Source organism: Amphiura filiformis, chromosome 2 (genome assembly GCF_039555335.1).
Source record: "Amphiura filiformis chromosome 2, Afil_fr2py, whole genome shotgun sequence".
Classification (NCBI taxonomy): domain Eukaryota; kingdom Metazoa; phylum Echinodermata; class Ophiuroidea; order Amphilepidida; family Amphiuridae; genus Amphiura; species Amphiura filiformis.
The window spans coordinates 14,754,831-14,768,487 of NC_092629.1; the positions used below are offsets into that span (position 1 = coordinate 14,754,831).

General features: G+C 37.3%; 1 protein-coding gene across 3 annotated transcripts in view; it reads right to left on the reverse strand.

The window, feature by feature from the left end:
* Positions 1 to 1,141: 1,141 nt before the first annotated feature.
* LOC140145929 (nidogen-1-like) overlaps positions 1,142 to 13,657 on the reverse strand; it is a 67,271-nt gene continuing 54,755 nt past the window's right edge. For all 3 annotated transcript variants that reach the window (XM_072167665.1, XM_072167663.1, XM_072167664.1), the window contains 9 exons: positions 13,447 to 13,563; positions 12,673 to 12,798; positions 11,548 to 11,787; positions 10,422 to 10,593; positions 10,136 to 10,293; positions 9,299 to 9,428; positions 5,431 to 5,546; positions 4,062 to 4,187; positions 1,142 to 2,927 (listed from right to left, as the gene is read on the reverse strand). In XM_072167665.1, coding sequence (XP_072023766.1) covers positions 4,063 to 4,187; positions 5,431 to 5,546; positions 9,299 to 9,428; positions 10,136 to 10,293; positions 10,422 to 10,593; positions 11,548 to 11,787; positions 12,673 to 12,798; positions 13,447 to 13,563 — 1,184 coding nt within the window. In that variant the 3' untranslated portion in view covers positions 1,142 to 2,927; position 4,062. The remainder of the gene's footprint in view (positions 2,928 to 4,061; positions 4,188 to 5,430; positions 5,547 to 9,298; positions 9,429 to 10,135; positions 10,294 to 10,421; positions 10,594 to 11,547; positions 11,788 to 12,672; positions 12,799 to 13,446; positions 13,564 to 13,657) is intronic.

Sequence of the window (13,657 nt, forward strand, 5' to 3'; positions counted from 1 at the left end):
TTCAAATTTTGATATATAACAGTCCTCGAAGTAAATTATATAAATCTAATGATATATTCTTAAAGTGTATGTAGCAGGGAGGAAAAGCCGACGGTCAATTGAAAATTTTGACCTTTCATATTGAAGATATGGATTTTTTCCCAAAAAGACCTAATTTTTTTGGGTGTTTTGGGAAAAAAAATCCATATCTTCAATACTGAAAGGTCAAAATTTTCAATTGATCGTCGACTTTTCATCCCACCTACATACACTTTAAGTATAAATCATCAGATTTATAAATTTTACTTCAAGTACTGTTAAATATCAAAAATATCAATTTTTAATGATTTGCCATAAAATGTGCATTAAATTGCGAATTTCAAAAATCAAAATTATTTGATATCAGAATGACATTCTTCAGATTCAGAATGCAATTCGATATGTCTGATGTGCTCTAATGTCCCAAAATAAATACTGTCCAAACGTTCATACCCCAGCCCTTAAACAAATCGAGCATCGAATTAAGTAAATTTTCTCACAATAATTCTCAGAATTTCATGATTTTACAGCGAAAGAACTTAAAAAAAGGGAAATAAAAAATGAATTTGCCGTTTCCGCTGAAAGGGCAGCGCTAAGAAAAACGAACACATACTGGTGCTTTGAGACATAGCCTTTTTTTTTGCCTGATATGGAGCAACACTATGTGGGTGTGTGAAAATTTGACGAGAATCTGTCTAGCATCCAATCATATCTGTATGGAGTTGTCTGCCCTAAAGGATCACGCTATCTTGCATTGAAGCATATACACGCAAGTCTAACTTAATAGTCTTTTTTTATGAATCCCACCACCAAAATGTAAATATGTTTTTAAAAAAGTACAATATTGTATGTAGTTGAGAACTAAAATTAATATTTATAAAAAATTATATACAAGAGCTTCATGATTTAATTACATTCAATTTCAGTGTGTTATTAATTTTCCATAATATGCTCAATCTGAGGCTATTGACGGATGTGTTGATACTATGCTTTATTCAGCACAGTATGTGTTTTGTTATAGAAGGCCATACTATGGGATGTATGCATTGTAATGTACAAAAATTAGCCTGGGTTCAGAACAGTAACCTCAGATTGTGCACCGTCTATAATTTTCTTTGCTTAATGCTCAACTTCAATGGACTATTCCAGTTGAAATCCATACACCCCATCTGGAAGACACAACCTTAACCTTCCACACAGGGGTGTGAATTTCAAATGGTGTTACCTGAATGGATCTACATGTACACCCCCTGTGTGGAAGATTAAGGTCATGTCTTCCATAGGGGGTTGATGGATTTCAACTGGAATAGCCAGATCTCAGCTTATTAATAAAACAGTTTTGCACAAGTGTTGGGCTTATCATACAATATCAATGCTTAGCTTTTGACAAATTTAATACCTCTATAGAGCTCAAACCTTGATTGGTATTGGATACTGTTAACATTTTTAGAATTGTCAATTCCAGCATTAATTTGCTTAAAAAGCATGAGACTTCAAAAATATGACAAGTAACAAAAAATCCTGAAATCGTAAGTTAGTTTCAGTATTCATTTGTATTTTGTTTGCCAATTTTTGAAATTTTGACTGATTGCAGAGGGTACATGTAACACATTTCTTTGTCTTATTTTTCTGAGTTCTTCCAAACCAATGTCTTGATCAGCATATAGGATACAAACAACTATTTACACATTTTCATTTTTGTTTAGAGATTGCCTACTCACTGTTGTCATTAATGCCTGACCTGTGTGAAGTGTATACACAACAGTATATGGCACATCAGAAATCATGATCAAAGATGATCACATCAAGGAAATCTCCCTCAATTAACTCCATACTGCTTTCTTACAGTGTTCCCGATTGGTTAATTATATGATATAATCATCTCAGTAACCAATCAAAAGAGCTTTTAGATCTCTTAGCAATTTTAAGCTTAATCCCTTTCAGCCATACTGACTTTTCTTACCATATCTCTGATTGGCTCAATACATGATATAGCCCTTTTTGTAACCAATCAAAATAGTTGTATGAGGACGATGACTATAATACCTCTTTGGCAATTGAAATACTGCTGTGCTATTACTTAAATGGATGATGAAAGTTTTTATTACTTTTATTGCAGAATTCAAGGTACTGGGCTATTCCAGTTGAAATCCATACACCCACTGTGGAAGATATGACCTTAATCTACCACCCTGGGGTGTGAATTTCAAATGGGGTTACCTGAATAGGTGGCTCCATTGGAAATCTACATCTCCTGTGTGGGAGATTTAGGTCATGTCCTCCAGAGGGGTGTGTGGGTTTTAATTCGAATAGCTCATCCTACAGTATGGTTCAGATATACTATAATTTATCTTAAATAAGGTACAAACATGTTGATGGTATTTATATTTTTAAAATATTAAGCTTAAATATGATTAGGCTAAAAAATATAATGCTATGTCTCAAAGCGCTTGGCAATTTCAAAAACTGATGCAAAATGCAGGGATTTTTCAAGTGTTCAAAAGTATTCAGTTCATATATACACAATTGAAGTGCAATTGTAACCTAAACAATGCAAGTATCGAATCAAGTAAATTTTCTTCAAAATATTTCTCGGAATTTCATGATTTTACTGCAAAAAAAATGAATTAGCCATTTCAACTGAAATGGATGTGCTAAAAAACTGAATATGCACAAGCACTTTGAGACATAGCTTAAAAATATGATTATGAATGAAAAAGGATTTTAACACAAGTCTCCACATTCATAAATGACAGCCAGTGCTATATTCACTGACCATGCATGATATCTTGTTTGGTTCTATAAATATAAGGTTAGCAAGGAAGACAATGTCATCATGAATACCAAGCCTGCATTTTGTTGCTAGGTTACCAAGTTATGTGGTCTGTAATCATTTGCTGCACCCACTTCTGTAAGGAAAAAAGAGACAAAACAGCAGGCATTATTTAATACTTTTATCTGTTAACCCCATGAAAACTACCTGCCGATTGGGCAAAAAGATGTTTTCATTATCAATTGGACCAATCAGCAACATTAGTAGAATAATTTCACCATGCAAAAAAATTGGGGTTTATTATTTGCAAAGCTCCATTCTGATTGGTGATATCATGTAATTGACCAATCAGAGGCAATGTTAGATCGGCAGGTAGTGCTCAGGGGGTTAATACTTTTATCTGTTAATTTTCTGATTTGTCTGATATTGGTAGGATGAGATCCTGAAAAGATGCCACAGCATGTTGGATCTTGGTGACTCAAACAGCATGATTATAATGAGCACCTCACAATACCACGCTTTGATTTTCACCTGCATTTTAATCCTCTCGCTGTCATTTTATACTGCGCTGTACCTTTTACTACTCATGTACTAAGTGGTGAAGGTGGAAGTTTAGGAAATATTTTCTGTGACCTTCAAGGTCCGATTTTGAATGCTCGCACTGTATTGAAGTTTGCGTCCTGTGCCACCCATCAAATCTTCACCCGAACTGTTTCCACTGAGAACGTTACCGCATATTCATCACTATTGACGGTGAGGTTCACTTGCATCACCCCACATTCACCCTCACCCAATCTGTTTCTACTGGGCTGTGACCGCATATTCCTCTCCGAATTTACTCAAATTCACCGGAAATCGTTTGCTCAGTAGAAATGCACTCAAAGTTCCCTAGGCCAGCAGCTAACTTACTTGGGGCAACTTGTCAGACTCATCATTTTCAACTATATAAAAAGTTAGTATTAGCAATTAAAGTAGCCCAATCTTGTAGGCATGATTTTTTTGGGTGCGACAAGTGATCGTCAAGTAGCCCAATTTGGTGTCTATTCCACTTATTACACTGGGATCCACAACATGATCATCTATCAAGGCACAGTTCTTTAACCCCAATACAATTGCACATTCATACATTCATTGAATGACCTTAGAAAATTTGGGTACAAAAACTCATACTCTGCAACTTGATGTCAAATTTTGCACTATGAGTGTTTAATTGAGGTTATTGAACTATGCCATTGGGAGATGCCATTGTGGTCCAGAGTTGTATACTTACCTCATGGTACACATGGGATTTCATTACCAGCCTCTGTGGTAGGACAGGCACATACACGGCGGTTTCCTGGTGTTGGCAGACATAGACTACTACAACCACCATTGCTGAATTGACATGCATTGGAGCCTGAAAACATCAAGAACATAAGAAGGTAACTTATATATTAATATTCCTTCTTTTGTTCAATATGGTTCTTCTTTTGTTCAATATGGTTTTGTTTAATATAGGCATATGTGACGGACGTGGTATATATCGAAAGGAGATACTTTTGGGTAAGATTGTAAATGGAGAAATAGCAAAAAATCTGGGGGTGATTTTTTCTCAATTTGGGTTTGTTACAGAATTTGTCAAATTTGTGATGTTAATTATAATGTTTTTAGACATTTAAAAAAATATTGTCTGATAGTTTTAGACTGGAATAAACTGACTTCTTGTATTTTTTCAGACATTTTTCAAGGTCATTCCTACTCTCAACATTGTCAATAATATTTTTAAAGGGCGATATCTCAATATCCAATTTTATAATACCATAACTTATTTACTCAATATCTTCGCTTAGGAATGTCTGAATTTCATTGGGGAAAACAGCATTGTGGAGCAAAATATCTTTATATCTAAGATATTAAAACACTCAAAATTGATATCCTGCCCAAAAGTGTCTATTTTTGATATACCCAGAGCTGCCAACTCTCCCTCTTTTTGCAGGAGACTCCCTACTTTTAAACCTTCAGAACCCTTAATTTTTGGTCATCTCCCTGAAAAGGAAATGGTTTCATCCAGTAAGATGTACACATTTTGACAAATTTCCCTGATTGCAACAGGAAATCTCCCTTTTTTCAAGATTCAAATGTTGGCAGCTCTGTATACCACATCACGATTATGTTGATTGTATCAATTTGTATGAAAACAGTTTTTACAAGAGAAGAACTTAAGGCCGCTCCATTTGAATTTCATACACCCTGTAAGAAAGTTAAACCTGAATCTTTCACAGGTGGAGGGTGAGTTTCAAATGGAGCTGCCTAAAGTTTGTTCGGCTTATATAAGGTGGACAAAAATAAGACAGTATATTGATATAGAATGATATATAAATGTCATGCACGCAGTTGGGCGCAATGCTCACGCTAGTTGTGCGTTGCGTAATGCGTGACTGGTGTATGCTTATGTGAATTTACGCGAGTGTGAGTTGGGACTTTATTGACACGCGCAGTAACAAAAGCCGAATAATATCTGCCTTATATAACCCAAACAAACTTTAATGCATTTGAAATTCATTGTCCCCCTGCGGAAGATATTTTCCGAATCTTCCACAGGGGTAGTGTGGATTTTAAGTAGAACAGCCCAAATAGATTATTTTAGGGTCAGTACGTACCTCCAGGGCAGGATGTGACAGCAGTGACTCCATAGACCTTCCCATTGCCTCCTTTAGGTAATTGCAGCGACTCACTCGTTAAACCACCATTCTTGTTAATAGCCTGGATATTGCGACTGGAAAATCAAAATTGTTGAAGGCTTAGTATAAAGTGCACCCATTTCAACAGGAGTAAGTAGTCCTGATGTAATTTCTTTATTATTTCCATGGTCTGTGCTGTGCACCGAGCGTACCCAAGCGTAAATACAGAAGTTATTAAAAATCACACTGATTGGCCCGCTGATCAACTGTCTTGAGAACAAGATGATTAAAGATGATTAGCCCATTGGTCATCTGCGCGTGAAAAGGGAGGAGACCTCACCAATCACCATTTCTATACATACATACATACATACATAAAGGTATTTATATAGCGCCTTTAAAATTTATCAAGGCGCTGAACAAGGAGAGAAAGGATGGGGAAAAAAGAAACACAGTGGAACAAGAAAGAAGCTAACTGAAAAGGTGAGTTTTCAGTTTCTTCCTGAAAACTGGAATTGATGGAGACTCCCTGATGGCTTTAGGGAGTTTGTTCCATTCCCTCGTGCCAGAGACAGAGAAGGTATTTAAACCAGATCCTCTATGTGCCCTAGGCTGACTAAGCAGGGTCTTATCGGAAGAAGATCTCAATTCTCTTCCGGGAGCATAGGCTGAAAGAAGCTCACAAAGATAATAGGGGGCACGGCCCTGAGAGCACTTGAAAACATAAAGCAGGAGTTTAAAAAGAATTCGGTCCTGGATTGGAAGCCAATGCAATTGAATGAGAAGGTCGGAGGTACCAGGTTCTATGCAATTGATTACCAGCGCGTACTCAGATCACGGAAGTGCTAAAAACTACACTGCAAGATTCTCATCTGTGTGACGCCGATGTCACATCAATGTCACTCCATCGGAAACCACACCTCGGTTTTCCATATCGCCGGTCCGAAATAGCCGGGTAGCCAGCCTCCTAGGTTTCTACAGAGTGACTTGGCGCGCGGTGACTTCAGAGGAGAGTCACACCGGTGTGACTACGCGACTGGGCCTGGGTGCTCAGTACCGGGGTTTTGGGTTGCCGGTTTTGCTTTTATTGCCATATTTTTTATATTCTCTTGATTTATTGAATTAATTTTTTTTATTTCTTGCATTTTTTAAGGGATTAGGAAGGGGGAAATTGCAAACTGAACTTCAAAAATAAGGAAAATATTAGATGAATAAAATAAATTTGTTAGTAAAAGAAATAAACATGATAAGTAAACAAAGTATACCGTAATTCAATAAACTAATATGATGAATAAGATACATTTTTCTTAATTGATGGTTATTTGAATAACTAAATAAATAATAAAAAAAAGAAATAAATAAACATGAAGAAACCAATAAACATGCAAAGAATGGAAGAAACAAAGAAACACTTGAAAAAAAACAACTTGAGAAAAATTGCAAATAAAGAAGTTAAAAGTAGGAATATTATAAGAATCATGTAGGCCTATTGATGAATTAAAATGTTAAATGTGTAAAATAAATTAATAATTATAACAATAATATTAATATTTGCGTGATAAAAAATTTCAAACCAACACTGCAATATGCCTATAGGCCTATTGATTAGAATAAATAAAAACAAAATTTAGTGAAATATAATTAAGTGAATATCAAACTCAAGCAACATAAACAAGTTAGCTATTTTTAAAAAGTGCATGCATCAAGTTTACAAAAATACACAGCAAACAAAAGTTTACCTCTGAGTCTCCAGTCGGCGACAATGGCAACAAAATACAAATAAAAAATTCCCGATTTATAGGCATAATTTGATAACGTAAAAAAATCAACGTGAAAAAGGAATCAAACTAATAGGCCTATAAAAACACCATTTTGAAAAACGGAAAAGGAAAATAACACAAGCCAAAGTTTTGCATAATCTTACAGCCGGCAGTAAAAGTATAAATTTGTAGTAGGCCTATATTTAGGAAAGTGGCAAGAAGTAAAACAAAATGCATGCTAGGCCTATAAATCAATTTTAAATATAACAGAAACATTCTTGCTTCAAAATGAGTAAAGTTTTGGCAAATCAAAATGTATAAATTGAAAATGCTAGGCCTATAGGCGAACTTCGGCTGAAAATAAAATAAATATCTCTTTTAAAACATTTAAAAACACAGTTTAATTCAATAAAAAAAAGTGTCAATAGGCCTATATAACGTTATCATGCAAAATATGAAAAAATAGGCCTAATTTGATTGCAAAACATGCCATCTAACCACTGAAGTAAACAAAGCAATGATTATGATATAAGTTTTGTAGGAAAACAAGCAAACAAATGAACAAAATAAAAACGTTTGAAATGAAACAAACAAATAAAGAACAAGAACTGCAAATTAAACACACACTGTTGATGAGATTATTAAACAGACAGCACTAAAAGAATTAAAATTATATAAAAGAGAACATCAAATAAATGAAACAAAATGAATCGGAAGTATATATCACAGTTGAAACATAAATGATTATAAAGAATGCAAAAGCACGATAAAAAAACAAAGACGGCATCGCGGCAGTACGGCCACACACCCATGCACTGCAGTAAAGCATGCATCAATCAATTAATTCTAAAACCAACATCATTCCATTCATACAAGCAGTAAACAAGCATGATACGCGTATTTATCATCACCAGCGCGTATTTTGTAGATATACGCGCGCGTCTCCAGAGTGTTCGAACTCATAACAGGGTTCGGTCAACGACCTTTTGGCAGCGTAGTCACCTTGAAGACTACAAGATGTGGACCACTGTCGGAATCTAGTCAGTGGTGTACATCATATGAGTCGCCGATGCGGCATCGAGCAGGTAACACATCGGAGGCTAGCAGTTGTAGTCACTGCGTGATGACACTGCTGCATAGTACCCTACTGCCTTGTTTCCGATGTAGTCACTCTCCTGTAGTGACTCTGTCGGCCACCATAAGGTAGGTTATTATGGCGTGATGGCGGTGGTGACTGCAGAGATCCAGTGCGATGTAGTCACTCTGCCGCCAGGAATTTTGCAGTGTACTTTAAATAGGTCTAATTGTGTGCTTGTTTTGCAGCTGTGTTAAACAAAACAGGATGGTTTTGTCTGGTTTTGCTGCAAAAACAAGAAACAGCAGGCTAAAAACACATAAAAAAAACATAGTTTGCTGTAGCTTTGAAAGTTTTTTTGCCTTGACCGAATAGAAGTAGGCGCAATTAGAAATTGTTTACATGCAATTAAGCCTGCAAATTGGAAACAAGTATGTTTATATCACCATAATACCAGTAACTAGCTTCAACAGACTGTTCGTTGTTGTTTAAAGTCAGACCAAACCCCTACCCTATGTGGCCACCCACCCCACCCTTGGGAGTTCTCTTACCTATCCCAGTCAGTCCAATAGAGATTGTAGTTATTTGCAGTCAAACCGAATGGATATTCAGATGACTGGAACACTGTGTAGCAAGAAGTCCCTACTTCAGACAACCTACCCCACCCTATTTGGCTACCCACCCCCACCCCGGGGAGTTTCTCTTTATCTATCCCAGTTGATCCAATAGAGATTGTAATTATTGGCAGTCAGATCGACTGGATAATCAGATGATGTGAGATCTGTGACAAGCCTACCTCAAACAACCTACCCCTACTCTATTTGGCTACCCATCCCCACCCTGGGGGTGTTTCTATCCCAGTTGATCCAATAGAGATTGTAGTTATTTGCAGTCAGACCGAATGGATAATTAGAAGATGTGAAAATAGTGTAGCAAGAAGTCCCTATCTCAAACAACCCACCCCTACCCTATTTGGTTACCCATCCACCCCCATCCTGGGGAGTTCTCTTACCTATCCCAATCAGTCCAATAGATATTATTGTTATTTGCAGTCAGACCAAATGGATATTCAGATGATGGGAAGACCGTGTAGCGAGTTGCTGTGTTGCCATTCAGATTCATGCATTCTATCTTCTTTGTACCTGCAATGTAAAAGAGATTGTATGCATTAAGATGTTACTCTTTAATTTTAATAGCAATTAATGGCCCAGGGGAGGCACTTAACACAAATGACCATACAGGTATATTGCTCCCTCAAAAAGATCCCTATTTTGGACATTTCAGCTCCCAAAAGCTCTAAAAGACATCTAGATTGCTCATTTTCCACATTTGGTAATGAATCGGCCCCTTGCCTTGACTTTACTTATTATAAAAGGGTAAGTTCAAGAAATACAAGTCTGTGACAGATAAACAAATGCATATTTAAAACACAAGCATGTTTGTTACAAAAACAAACTTTTGAGAACTTGGTACTTATTTAATACATAAAGGATGTATTGCAGCAAAAAAGTTTGTGCTTATGCTTTTTTTTTGTGTGTAAAATGTATGCAAGTGAAATTATACAAACGTGTTTTGAATATTTCAGATTACTCATATATCAATATTCCTATACACCAATCCGAGAAGTGTTTACGGTATTTGGCCTTCTATTAACGGAACCGCAGATGTACCAGTGCAGGAGATTTAATTTGTTCAATCAATTCATGATTGTGTATTGAAAGTTACTGTTGTGTACAATTCTGTATAGCACACTAACAAGTAAATGATGGAACCCTCGACTTTGGGACACTGCAGTTTTACGTCCGGGACACCGCAGTAATGGTGTTTTCGGATTGGTGTTTATATTTACCTGCATCGGCCCAGCATATCTGCTGTGAGGTATAATCAATTGTTAGTCCATTAGGTAGGCCCAAGTTGTTGTCAATCAAAACTTCACGATTCGTACCATCTAACCAGGACTTCTCAATCTTAGGATTGTTACGATCCCAGTCACTCCAATAGAGCAACCTGTGTACAAATAATACATTCATAAACATTAATATTCATACTAATTAATATTAAACTCATTAGCATTCTTAAACTCAATAATATTCATAATGTGAAAGAAGACTAAAAATGAGCGAGTTATATCTTACCCTCCGATAGGATCTACTGCTATACCACGTGGATTCACCAGATCTGTATCAAACAGTAGCTTCCTGTTACTGCCATCTATTTTAGATACCTCAATTTGGTCAAACCCAGAATCCGTCCAGTACATGTTGCGACTCAGATGATCCACTGCAATACCTTCTGGGCTGCTGAGGCCTAGACAAAAATAATAATAACAATAACAATAACATTAACAATAATAATAATAAATTTATCCATGCAATGCATTCTGGATGGTAACATCCCTCAAAGTGTGCCACGGGTCGATATGCTGCCAAACCACTAGGGGCAGCGCAAGTTGGCCTCAATGCTGAGTGTGACAGACAACATGCCAGGGCTGATCTCCTGCTCTTTACAAAAAGGCCTGTAACTTTTACATGTCCAGATATTGCTCTTCTGGTACATGGGATGGGACTATCATTTTACGTTACTCTCTGAACCACTGCACATCGTGCACCGGCCCGCTGTGGTGTCTGCACATTTCGGGACACAATGAGTGGGATAGAGGAGAAATGAGAAAAATCATTATCTTTACAACCTTCAGACCTATTATAGCTTAGCACACCAATCTACACGACCACCCTCTACCTCTATGAGTATCACTGGTTGTACTGGCTACGGCACTTATAGACAAGAGATGCATGAAAATGGAAATTTGTCAAAACTAAGCAAAAACAGGCTTGTTTATGCTGAAAGTTTAATTAGTGAAATACTGACTGTCTCAAAGCTGTAGTTGCCATCCTTCTACAGAATATTCTCTGTACCCAACAACAAACAATTTCCCAAACCACGCGGATGTCGCCTAGAATGCAGACGACAAGTTTCAATTTTTTAATTCTAAAATTTCTGAATTGTTTTATTGTCCAGATTTGTCCAAATGTTTTTAGCCAAATTTACTCAGGGTTTTTCAAATATTTACCAGTTTTGTCATAAGAGTTCATTCTCATGTCTGTTACACTATGATCAACTCATAATAGGTGAGAATTGTTTGTTTTTTTACTGCACAAGTTCCAACTTACGCCAGCGTGAATTCGCAAAATCCACAGTTGAAATTAACATTCCTAATGAACTTGCTCAAAGAAAACAAAATATTTCTAAATTGAATCTTACCATTGTACACAAGTTGTTGATAGTCGGAACCGTCATACTTGGCACGATTGATAGACCTTGTCGATACATCCGTCCAATAAGCGTATTCATCTTGACAGTCATAGCTTACTCCAACAATCGTCTGTCCGTTGCGCATGATGATCTTGCCACCCTTCACATTAGGATCAAGAGGCATGCGCATAAGATTCATGCCTTGGGCGAACATAAGAAAAGCATCACTTGGTCTTGGTCGAGGAATTTCTGAAAACATAATAATACAAGGGGTGTATGAAGTTCAACTGGAATAGCCCAATTTCATTGTACCAGGGACTGTCTTGGAATTTGCAGGAGAGCATTAAATAGCTCTTCTGGAGCCTTCAAGGAGAGCTGTTTAGTGCATTTACAATAGAATGTAAGGAGAGAATGGTCAACTAAGGAGAGCTAAAATCACTCTCCTATATCAGTTTAAGGAGAGCTGTAGCTCAGTCCCTGTTGCACAGGAGCATTAAAAAAGTGGTGCATAGACAGTTGTCACTCTGTAGGGGTGCTTACTAGGGGAAGGGTGTTAATTAGCATGAAAACATGATCCCCAGGGTAGGGTGTGCTGACAGCCAGGTGTTACCCTGATTGGAACTGGCGGTGAGATCTTTGTCATTCAATGCATCTTCCCCACAGTTCAAATGCAGTAATGGAGAGAGCAGAAAATACATTTTTGATATTTGTCTCCACCGGGGAATTGGACCAGGGACCTCTTGCTCCAGAGTCAAAGACCTTTATTGCTGGACTTATGCATAGGTTTGCTGAAAATTAGTCAAGTTAATGTATTGCTTGCTGTAGTAGTGACCTTGATTGATTCAAGGTTAAAGTAACTTGTTGTAAACCTTTGACTAGAGCGTACTTCCGCAATGTTGACAAGGCGCAACTCACAACGCATACGACACATTTGGCGGCAGAATTAAGCGTAAAGCACACATACTATAATGGTTCAGAGATGCCTTCTTAACATTGTGGAAGTACACTCTCGTCAAAGGTTTGCAGCAAAATACTCAAACAATTGTATTATTGTAAATAACCTGACCAATCAAAGGATTATACATGTAATTAACCATTTCCTTTTAAAGGGAATTTTTATTTGTTTTCTTTTACCTGTGCATGTCCTTCCATCACCAACAAATCCTTGTCCACAATAACAGTTGTAACTTCCTTCTGTGTTGTAACATTCCGCATTTGGGTGACAGGCTACAGCACCACCTTGTTGACACTCATCAATATCTACACACAGACAAACCATGAAAACAGACCGTCATTTGGTGGGGCTAAAATAAAATATTTGCCTGTAGGGCAACAGAAAAAACGGGCCCGACTGACCCAGATTTTGTGTTTTGGGAGAATATTTTTACTTACACAGGTTTCTCATGGGGTGTCCTTAATTGCCAATGGTTACAAATGCACACACAGTGGGTACAGTCCTGCCAAGCTGGGACATCCCCAGTTGGCAGATGTCCCCGGTTGTGCAATTGAAAACACACAAATGTCTTTGATAGTGAGCGAGTTCGAGTGCATGATTGTGACCCCCACACATACACCCCCACACACCCAATTACATATTTTCACCAACAAACATGGACCCTATGAGCATCCTATGTAGTTAACAGCATAACCATGGACCTCTACACATTGACATTTCCCTATTGACAGCATGGACTTTTGTAGTAAGATATGATATTTAACCTCTAAATCGTGGACCTGGTATATTGCACCTACTAAGGGCGTACCCCATATGTATTATGGCATATAGTCCCCTCTTACCACCATGGACGTCCACCGTTGCACTTTATGGGTGAAATATCATAGGTGGGTCCACGATTGTCGGTGAAAACAAACGCACCCCACATATTTATACATTGTACCCATACATACCTCGACATGATCTTCCATCTCCTTCATACCCAGCGTTGCAAACACATCTGAATCCATTAGCCAATGGTATACACTGAGCGTTGCCATCGCAATTATCACATCTGTTTACTGTCTCTCCTGAGAATTAATTAAATAATGATGATGTGTTACAAATGTACCATAGTTTGGCTGGTCTCAAGTTGAGAGTAACGCCATGTGAGATTTTGCAGTG